We start from the raw sequence: 10,866 nt of genomic DNA on the forward strand, positions 1-10,866 counted from the left end.
ACACACACATTTACACACACACTTTTTTTTATGTGTGTACGGTCAAATTGGATCTGACTGGTACAGGAGGCGATTGGCCCGCCTTCTTCAGCAGAGCATCTGGTGGATTTGAACCACGTACCTCTGGGATTGCAGTGCAGCTTCTTGCCACTAGGCCACCAGAGCTCGCCACACACACACTTCTTTCTCCACCCCCCCCCCCCCCATCTTCCTCTCTCTCAGTCGTCCCCCCTTAGAATGCCCTTCCCTGGCCACTGCCCCTCACACCTCAGCTGTGCTTCGTTCTGTCCACATCTGTGACCACTACCAGGCAGCACCTTCTGTAGCCATAAACAAACCATGCCCACTACCATCATGGATTCCACTGATAGCGACCCTGGAGGACCCAGTAGAAATGTTGGCTGGGACTCTGATCCCTACGGAGACAGATGGTCTCATCCCTCCTCCCGAGAGCAGCTGGGAGGCCACAGCACAAACCTCCCAGTTATTAGTGGAGCGCCTGCCCCCTCCCCCTCTTGTTAGCTCTGAAAGAGCAGAGCTGACCCCAGTGCCCTCCTCCTCACAGCAGCCCTGTAGACAGGAGAGCCGCCCCGCGGGGTCTCCAGGGCTAGAACTTTCTATGGACCAGAGGCCGCCACGCAGCAACTGGAGGGGCTGACTGCTCACAGTTTGCTTAGCATTCCAGAGCCTAACCACTGCACCACCTAGACTCTTACGTAGTTATAGGCTGAACAATATGAGATTGCCAAAGGCCTGCTGTTCTTGACCTACAGAAAAAACAATTTTCTTGTATTTGTTGTGTTTCTATATAATGTGAAACGGGTCGTTTTAGCCGTTTTAAGTGAATAACTCAGTGAAGGAAGTTACCTGCAAAATGTTGTGCGGTCCCTGCCTAGTTCCACAACTCCGTTGCCCTGAACCGGCTCGGCCTGACACTGTGCTGTCTCTTGGGTGCCCGTCGTCCAGAGCTGGCTGATCTGTCTTGCTCATTGCACTTGGTCGTGTCCATAGGAGTTGTGCTGCTGCTCTAAAGGCCGCAAGTCCGGTGGTTCAAATCCACCGGCAGCTCCACAGGGGAAAGACGGACAGTCTCCGTGATACTACGTTTTGGTTCTGACGTGATGGCATTAAGTGAGTGCTTGCTAGACAGGTGAATGTAGCAGGCCCAGCGACAGCCCAGCAGCTGCCCCAGCCCCCTGAGTCCTTCAGATCTGGCGTGAACACCCAAGGGGCTCCCGGACAAGATAGCCACGTCTTAGAAATTCCCTGCTGCTGTAACAGATATGACAGCAGATGACTTTACCAAATGGAAATTCATTTTGTCTCCATTTGGAAGGCTGAGCTCAGGGTGCCGGCTCAGGAGAAGGCTTTCTGTGGGTCAGTTCTGGGAGAAAGCCTTTCTTTTCCTCCAGCATCTGTAGGCCCCGTGCTCCCTGGAGACTCCTTGTATTGGAGCTTCCCCGCCAGCAACCCGGGTCGAAGACAAGTTCTTCCCCTCTTCCTCTTGTTTTTAGGGTCCCCCTCTCTGCTCACTTCCTCTTTTTCTCTCTCATGAAAGATGATACAAGCTACACCCCAGGGAAATCTCCTGTGGCCAGATCAGTGCTGTGGCCTAGTGAAGGGTGTGGCAGCCCACCCTAATCCCCTCCCAGCTGACCTGCGGGATCACATCGTTACATAACTGCCTCATTAACATTATAAAACCCAAGGAAGCCCACTGCCAGTCCGTTCTGACCCACTGCGGCCCTCCTTCCCGTGCTAAATCACAGACTTTGTGAATACTAAGCTTAATTGATTCAGTGACTGGGGTAATCAGGATGGGTGTGTCGGAGGCAATGCGATTGGCACAGGATAGAGCAGGGTTTAGAGCTGTTGTACATAGGGTCGCTATGAGTCGCAGACGACTTGACGACACATAACAACAACAACAACAAGCTTAATATCTATAAAGTGTCCTGTCTTTCTAAGGACAGCTGGTGGATTTGAACTACTGGCCGTTAGGTTAGCACCACACGTAGTACACTGGGCCAGCGAGCTCCCTGGTTGTCACCGCAGAGGGCAGGCTTTCCTCACGGGGGACACGCGGGCTGAGAAGCTGGGGGGCCGTGCCCTGGAGTGACCCTCCCTCGCTCCCGCAGGTGGGCCCGGCCGGCTCGCAGTTCGGCCTCCTGGCCTGCCTCTTCGTGGAGCTCTTCCAAAGCTGGCAGCTGCTGGAGCGGCCGTGGAAGGCCTTCCTCAACCTGTCGGCCATCGTGCTCTTCCTGTTCGTGTGCGGCCTGCTGCCCTGGATCGACAACATCGCCCACATCTTCGGTTTCCTCAGCGGCCTGCTGCTGGCCTTCGCCTTCCTGCCCTACATCACCTTCGGCACCAGCGACAAGTACCGCAAGCGCGCGCTCATCCTGGTGTCGCTGCTGGTCTTCGCCGGCCTCTTCGCCTCGCTGGTCATCTGGCTCTACGTCTACCCCATCAACTGGCCCTGGGTCGAGTACCTCACCTGCTTCCCTTTCACCAGCCGCTTCTGCGAGAAGTACGAGCTGGACCAGGTGCTGCACTGACCCGGGCTCCAGCCACGGTCCTCTGAGTGCTGGTGACCAACTCCGGGGTGTCCACCCACCCAAAGACCCTGCGGCCCATGACTGTGCGGAGAGGGCCAGCAAGGGCCTCGTGGAGTGGTGAAGCCCCCTTCCTCAGGCCGCAAGTCCTGGGCCCAAGCTGGGGACAGCCGGGGCATCACGGGCTCCCTCCCCGTTTGCCTGACCTCAAGGCCTCCTCCTGGGGCAGCTGTTCAGGGTCCTAAAGCTGCTGGCTTCTCGAAGCTTCTCCTCTGCTGGTGCTTTCTCTCGCTGTTACTGTGAACGTGCCTGTCCACATGGTGGCTTCAGACTGGACGACCTGGGCATCCAGGTTTCCACCACACCCCACGGGGGGGCCCTTCCTGCACCCCCTTCTCCCTGCCAGCCCGTGAGCCCCCGCCTGCGCCCGTCCTGTCTCTGAGCAGTACTCAGACCCCCATGCCAGACAACATGAAGTGGGATGCCACGGACTTTTAGCAATTGGGGGCCTGTACCCCTGGAGGGGAAGGAGGTGCCCTGGGAGGGATGAGACCCTGCGTCCCCACCCCAGTCTGGGGTCTCAGCACCATCAGGGTTCCGGCCTCTCGGGACCTGGTGCTGAAGGTGCCCCCCCAATACCTACTACCTCACTCACTGCCGAGTGGGGAGGTTGACCAGGCCACCCTGACTGACCAGGCCACCCTGATGACCTGCTCGGGGCTCAGTCAGCTCTGTGTTTCTGTTTTTTACCAGTTTATATTACATTTGTGATTTTTAAAAGTAATGCTAACTTTGTACAGATGTATCTCCAGGATATTAAACATTCATGGTGGAAAGGGAGTGCTGGGTTCTGAATCGATACCTGATGTGCAGTGGAGATAAGAACTTTTGGGGGCCAAGGATGGGGACCCCCACAAACAGAGTCAAGGTCTAATGTCACACAGAGGGCCTGAAGGGGTCTCTTGAGAGGACTGGAGTGAAGCCTTAGTCTCCTGGGGTCCCCACCCCGAGCCTGGGCCTGATTTGGGAGCCGTGAAGGGGCCGACTGGACTAGGGGCACCCATACTAATGAAATGGTGCCCAGGAGAAGGGGCAGCATTGCTGAGTTCATTCATAGGTGGGAGAGAAAGCCAGGCTGAGCTGCTCAACCCCACGCCCCCAACAGCCCTTCACACCAGGGAGGCTCAGGGCATGATCACTTTATTAGGGTGGGCGGAGGGACGAGGGTTAAGAGGGTGGACAGCTGGACACGTCTCTCATGCAGGTCACCAGCCCAGGGAGGTAAGGAGGAAGGGTCCCAGTTCCAGGCCCCCCTCCTAGGAGGCCCTTGTCTTCGTGCTGGACACCTAGAGGGTCTTGCCTCTCCATGTAGGCCCCTGCCTGTCCTCTTGCCCCTCCTACCCCTCCCTGAAGGCCCCTGACCCTGCCTGCCCTCCTGCCCCTCCCTGAAGGCCCCTGCCCCTGCCTGCCCTCTTGCCCCTGCCTGAAGGCCCCTGCCTGCCCTCCTGTCCCTCCCTGAAGGCCCCTGACCCTGCCTGTCCTCCTGCCCTTCCCAGAAGGCCCCTGCCTGCCCTCCTGCCCCTCCCTGAAGGCCCCTGGCCCTGCCTGCCTGAAGGCCCCTTCCTGCCCTCCTGTCCCTGCCTGTAGGCCCTTGCTCCAGTGCTGGGCCCCTGCCTTCTCACCTGTCCATGTTCTTGAGAGTAACTCAAAGATTCCCCCTCCCTCCCATTTATCAAACCCAGCCTCTTCCTGGGCTGGTGGACAGATTAGAGGACCTGTCACCCCTGTCTGGGTGCCTGCCTGGTGGGGAGCTGCCACATCATGCTATCCTTTCTGTGTTTTGAAGGATCTGGGCGGGTCAGGGCGCAGAGCGGTGGGCGTGGGCGGTGGGCGGCGCTCAGCAGCCGCTGTTCCTGCGCAGACAGGTGAGGCTGCGCAGGCTGCACTGGAGCTCGGTGAAGGTCAGGGCGCCCACGGTGACGGCACACGGGCCCACAGCCCGGAAGCCGAACTTCTGGTAGAAGGGCACCAGCGGGCCCTCGCACATGAGCACGGCGTTGCGCACGGCCGCCAGGCCGCCCAGGTGCTGCAGGTACCGCCACAGCAGGACGGAGCCCTTGCCCTGCTGCCGGAAGGTGCGGTGCACGGCCAGCACGTGCAGGTGGGCCATGCGTCCCCCGGGCCTGTGCAGCGTCAGCGACTCCTGGTTCACGGGAAGGGGGACAGTCGACGGGTCAGCCCACAGACACTCGCTCCCACCCCACCCAGGCCCTAGAGGACCAGCTGCATGCCCCCAGCTGGACCACCTCCGGCTCCAGCCCCATCAGGAGCCGCTGTGAGGACCTTTGTGACTCCAGAGGGGCTGCTTGTCACCCAGGGGAACACTGCCAGAGAAGGAAAGCCCAGCCCCCACGCAGAGCAGGCGCTGTGACCCACGGGCAGCAGCGTCTCCAGAGCCCCCATCTCACCTGTGTGAGTCTCTCCTCGTCCCACAGCGAGCCGATGATGAAGGCCACCAGACGGCCCTCCACGAACCAGCCCAGGGACAGCTCCGGACACAGCGTCAGGAAGTGCCGAATCTCGTCCAGGGGCAGGGGGCAGGTACCCGAGACGGAAACGAAGGCTGCGTAGGCAGAGGAGGTATGTGACCGACTGAGCGTCAGCCGAGCACACACCCACTGAGTATCCACTTCAGGGGTCCCACCCAACTCTCGTCCATGGGAAAGGGAAGACTCCAGGCTGTGTTCTTCACCCTGAGTATGCACGTACACAGGTGCTGTATGTGCCTCTGTGTACACATTGTATAAACGTGCACACACACTGTATGCACATGCATTATACACACACATGCACACGCGTGTATGTGCACATGCGATACAGACATGCATGCACATGGTGCACACTGCACAGACATGCACGCAGATGGCGCACAATGTGTGCACACACATTATACATATGTACATACATGCACACGTGTGTGCACATGCTATACAGACATGCATGCATATGGTGCACACTGTATGCACATATTATGCATACACATAGTCTCATGAATATGCATGTATGTATGAGTCACCGTATATACATATGTGTTCATATGGATGCTCAGAACCACCACATACATGCACGCACCACAACATACATGCACGCACCACACCTACAGACAAGTATATGCAGACGTGGCGTCTGCTCACAGCACACACACACATGCACACACCACAGCGAACGTGTACATGGGTGTGGCACCTACAGTCCGGTGCTCCAAAGACCCAGCCCACAGACAGCGGAGCCTGGAGGAGGTGGAAGGAGGGTGTTCTCTCCACAGGAACACTAGGCCAGAGCTGACCAGAGGCCTGGAGCCTGTGTGGGGTCACCCACCTTCCCGCTCGATCTCAAACACGCTGGTGGCATCTTCAGGAGTGAGGCAGCGGAACTCGCTGGCGGGGAGTGTGTGGCGACGCTGGCGGCTCGGGGAGTTGGGAACCCCAGCAGGCATATACAGGGTGGCAGGCTTTAGGGGGTGGAGTCTGTGTGTGGATTTCCTGGCTGCCAGCATCTCCCTGGGGTGCCCCTGCTTTGAAGGTGAGGGTCCCACACCTACAGGAGAAGAATGAGGGTGCGGCAGGGCTCTCCTCTTTTGGTCCTGGAGCTGGGGTAGGACTCACACCTCATCGGAGCGAGGCCCTTCCCCGGTGCCAGTCCTTGGCAGTTTCTGGGGCAGCAACGCTGTGTTCTCTCCCTCCCAGCAAGAAAGGGCCATGGAACAGCCCTCACACGTACAAGTTCAAAGACCTCTGAGCACATCTGAGCTCTCAGAGGGGTAAAGGTGGACAGGACTCGATGGATCGCAGGAATGGAGGGGGATGGGCCTCACGGACTAGCATGAGTGGGGGCTGGGACCCTGTCCTCCATACTCCCCTGGGAGTCATCCACAGTTGCTTACCTGCCCCAGGAGACTCCGAGGTCCTTTGGGTTCCAGCTGATGTGGCTGGATGCCTTCAGGAAGCCTCAGTCTGTGGCCCTGGAGAAAGCCCCTTCATCTCGGTGAGCCCCAGACACCTCCACATCCACCCAGACCTCCTCTACCCAGGCTGAGCACGGAGGGCCGGGGCAGCCGTGAGGAGCTGGGCCTCTGCCTGGGCTGAGCACACAGGGCCGGGGCAGCTACAAGGAGCTGGGGTTGCTGGGAGTGAGGGGCTGGAGGTTCAGAGCTGGGAGCAGTGGAGGAGCAAGTGTAGGGGTGTACATGGCACCTCCTGTCTCACCTGGCTCCCCGACATCCCTGGGGGTACATCTTTGTCTCCTGTGACCCCTGCATGTCAGAAGTCCTGCACTGTCACTTGTCACCTCCCAGAGCTAGTCCACACCCACCCTGCCCCCATCTCCTCTTTCCCCTTGACTAGAAGCTGCAAGTAGGGCGACTTCAGAAGAAGTCCAAGTGGCACAGTGCATTATGTACCAGGCTGCTAACAGAAAAGTAAGTGGTTCAAATCCACCGTCTGCTCTCCAGGAGACAGATGGGAGCCTCCCCGTAAAAAATCATAAGCTCAGGAGCTTGAGGAGAATTTCTATGGCTTGGCCTATTACTGGCGGTGTGCTTGGGTTTGGGAGCCATGGTGTAGAGGAATTGCTCACCAGGACCGAGATGGGGTCCCGGCACCAGGGCTGAGGGGGACACGCTCACTGGGACTGAGATGGGGTCCCATCACCAGGGCTGGGGGGGTTCCTGCTGACTGGCAATGAGTTGGGGGCATCACTCACTGGGCCTGAAGGGGAGCCCCATTCACTGGGGCTGAGGGGACCCACTCACCAGGGCTGAGGTGGGGGTGCATTCACTGGGGCTAAGATTGGGGTGTCACTCACCAGGGCTGAGGTGGGGGCATCACTCACCGGGGCTGAGGTGGGGGCATCACTCACTGGGGCTGAGGTGGGGGTCCCACTCACCGAGGCTGAGGTAGGGGCTCAAATCAGCCTGGAGTCCAACCGCAGGTGCAGGAACTAGGAGCACCTGGAGGCCTGGGCACAGCGAGTGAGGTCACGGGCAGCATGTGATGTTGTACCCCGCAGTCTCTAATCCCCTGCCCCACCTCCGCCTTCTCCCAGCAGGATGGAGCCAACACAGCCTGGCAGCTCCAGCCCGCTGCCCAGGCTGGCACGTCAGCATTAGCCCCCGGGCAGGAGGGATTACTGCTGCTGGACTCAGGCCTGGGGCTGAGGAGAGAGTGGGGTTAAGCCCCAGGGTCCAGCTCTAATCTGTCACCTACTGGGGGGCTCCAGCTGTTCACCTCCCTGCTGCCCCTCAAGTTTGGGGAAGCCCCTCTCAGTTCCACGCAGTACGGGTGTTCAGAGCGTCTGGTCGTAGGTATATTGTGGGGGTCCTCGCGTCACAGGAGCCCCTTGAATTACGGACAAAATCCTGCCAGGTCCTCATGGTCTGTACTGTGCATCAGCCCCTCGCTGCACTCACTGTCCATTCAGCTCACTGGGGGTCTTCCTCTATTTTGAGGGCCCTCTATTTTCCACATGTATCCTTCTCCAGGGGGGAGCCCCTTCTGATAACACTGGGGGTCTTCCTCTCTGTCGCGGACCCTCTATTTTTCCACGCGTGTCCTTCTCCAGGGGGGAGCCCCTTCTGATAACATACCTCAAGTATTAAGACCAACCCCCGCCCTCCCTGCTCTGGGGAGCACTCGAGTTGTCCTCCCAGGACAGACTTGTTAGTTCTTTAGGCCGCCCACAGGGCGTCCAGTACTCACCACCAACAACACAACTCAGCGGTCCTAGGGAAGAGCCTCCTCTAATCCCCACAACCACCCAGCAAGGTGTTTACCTGGAGAGACAGAGATGGTTAAGCACATGACTACTAGGCAAAAGGTTGGCAGTTCAAACCCACCCAGAGAAGCCTCAAAGAAAGGCCTGAGGGTCTGCTTGCAAAAGTGCACCGCCTTGAAAATGAGCGGCACGTCCATGGTGTCACTGTGAACAGGGATGACTTGGCAGCACCCAACAATCTGACAGGAGGCAGCTGAGGACCGAGGGTGACACGCCAGCCAAAGCCACCCAGGAAGCAGGTGAAGCATGAGGGGTGATCCCAGGCCCCTTCCCTCCTCCACGTGCTGTCACTGCCGAGGTCTTTGGTCCCAATGTTTCCACATGGGTTTGTCCACGTCTTCTCGATTCTCCTGTCTGTTCTCAGACCATGTCCTCAAATCAGGGTCCACAGAGCAGAAGGAGCCAGTGACCCCACAGTCCCCGAAGAAAGGCCACGTCTGGCTCCAAGCCGTGCAGAAGCAAGATCCTGATACAGAGAAACCCTGAAAACATCGTGCTAAGTGAACACAAAGTGCCGCCTCATCCGTGGGGACGGCGTGCAGACTGCTGGCACGGGGATTGGAGTGAGCGATGAACCAGAGGCTACTATGGGGGGTTTCTTTGAAGAGGGAGGAATTGTTCAAAAGTGGAGAGGTGGGGGTTTGCACAATGCCAACAAAACACATCATGCTCCCAGAAGCACTTGAAAATGGTTGATTGCACATCATTGCAATTGCAATTTTTCTTTTTTTAAAGTATCCCCAAGGTGATGACTACAACATTGTGACATCTCGTTGTTCATGTGCGCCTGGAAATCAAGCTCAGGTTTAAAAAAAAAACAAACCCACAGAACAGCGAACAACAAAGCCCCTATTGTTCTGAACACTTAATGGTTCCAAATCAGAAGCATTCTGAGAAACCTCCCTCCCGCCGCGCTGTGCTTTCTGTGTTTTCTTAAGTAAAAATAGCTCAGAACTTACACCTTGCTTTTTTATTTAAGCTAACAAGTCAAAACGTCCTACCATTGAACTGACTCTGATTCATAGCATCCCTGTAGGGTAACAGCACTGCCCCACAGACTTCCCAAGGCTCCGTCTCCGCAGCAGCAGGTGGCCATCCACGGTGGGGCTGGTGAGCGGCCAGGCCCTTCACGGCTTCCCCTCCAGAGCGCTTTAATCCTATACTACGCACTGGCTGAAAGCAGAGAGTACCAGAAGGAGGTCTGTCTGTGTTTTATTGACTATGCACAGGCATTTGGCTGTGTGGATCATAATGAATTATGGTTTACGTTGAGAAGAATGGGAACCCCAGAATTCTTAGTTATGCCCGTACAAAACCTATACACAGACCAGGAAGCTGTTGTCTGAACCGAGCAAGGGAGCATTACATGTTTAAAATCAGGAAGAAAGTGCATCAGGGCTGTATCCTTTCTTCATGCCTATTCAATATGTACGCTAAGCAAATCATTCAAGAAGCTGGACTCTATGATGGAAAATGTGAGGTCAGGATTGGAGAGTCATCAACAGCCTGTTATGCAGATGATACAACTCTGCCTGCTGAATGTGAGAAGGACTTGAAATACTTGCTACAGAAGGTCAATTAATTCAACATGGATTCAATCTCAACATCAAGAAGACAAACCCCCTCACCACTGGACCAATAAACAGCATCATGATAGATGAAGAAAAGATTGAAGTCGTCAACGATTTTATCTTACTCAGATCCACAATCAACACCCTTGGTATCAGCCGGGAGATCAGGAGATGTATTGTTGTGTTGGGCAAGTCTGCTGTTGAGAACCTCTCCATATCACTGCAGAGCAATAAAGGCATTTTGAGGACTAAGGTGCGCCTGATTCAGGCCATAATTTTTTTCAGTCACTTGCTGTGCATCTGAGGGCTGGACAATGAATAAGGATGACAGAAGAATTGCCACCTTTGAGCTGTGGTGTTGGAGAAGAGTGCTGGATACCACATGGATGGCCAAACAAGAACAAACAGGTCTGTCTTGAAGAAAGTGCAGCAAGAATGTTCCTTGGAGGCAAAGATGACACAGCTTCATCTCACATACTTTGAGCATGTTACTGAGAGGCTATTTCTTGGGGAGGGACATCATGCTTGGAAAGGAGGTGGGTGGGCAAAAGAGAGGGAGACCCCCAACAAGACGGATTCATACAGTGATTGCAGCACTGGACACAAGTGTGTCGGAGAGGGTGAGCGTGGCACAGGCTAGGACAGCGTCCAGATTTGCTGCTCACCGGGTCACTGTGAGTTGTACTCAGCTTGATGGCACGTAACAACAACAAGAACGCACTGGAAATCACCCCCCATCCCTTCACACACAATGTCTTCATTTATTCACACTTTGGTTTGTTTTTCTTTTTATAAAACAGGTTCTTCCTAGAGAAGGTGAAACCAGGCTGCTTCTTGGAGGCAAGGATTCTGAGGCTTCGTCTGACATACTTTGGACATGTTGTAAGGAGGGACCAGTCCTTGGAGAG

At 56.3% G+C, this 10,866-nt stretch overlaps 2 protein-coding genes across 2 annotated transcripts in view; one reads left to right on the forward strand and one right to left on the reverse strand.

Moving 5' to 3' along the window:
* The window catches only part of RHBDF2 (rhomboid 5 homolog 2 (Drosophila)), a 13,178-nt gene extending 10,618 nt beyond the window's left edge, over positions 1-2,560 (forward strand). Inside the window, exon 17 of the mRNA XM_006886184.1 lies at positions 2,139-2,560. Coding sequence (XP_006886246.1) covers positions 2,139-2,558 — 420 coding nt within the window. The 3' untranslated portion in view covers positions 2,559-2,560. The remainder of the gene's footprint in view (positions 1-2,138) is intronic.
* Positions 2,561-4,452: 1,892 nt separating this feature from the next.
* Positions 4,453-6,835, reverse strand: AANAT (aralkylamine N-acetyltransferase). The gene is made up of 5 exons (XM_006886357.1): positions 6,821-6,835; positions 6,642-6,738; positions 5,934-6,152; positions 5,024-5,178; positions 4,453-4,758 (listed from the first exon to the last, which is right to left on the reverse strand). The coding sequence occupies exons 1-5, from the start codon at positions 6,833-6,835 to the stop codon at positions 4,453-4,455; spliced, it is 792 nt and encodes a 263-aa protein (XP_006886419.1).
* Between the last annotated feature and the right edge of the window lie 4,031 nt (positions 6,836-10,866).

This window comes from Elephantulus edwardii, unplaced genomic scaffold (assembly GCF_000299155.1).
Source record: "Elephantulus edwardii isolate Elephantulus edwardi_28Jun2011 unplaced genomic scaffold, EleEdw1.0 scaffold00048, whole genome shotgun sequence".
NCBI lineage: Eukaryota > Metazoa > Chordata > Mammalia > Macroscelidea > Macroscelididae > Elephantulus > Elephantulus edwardii.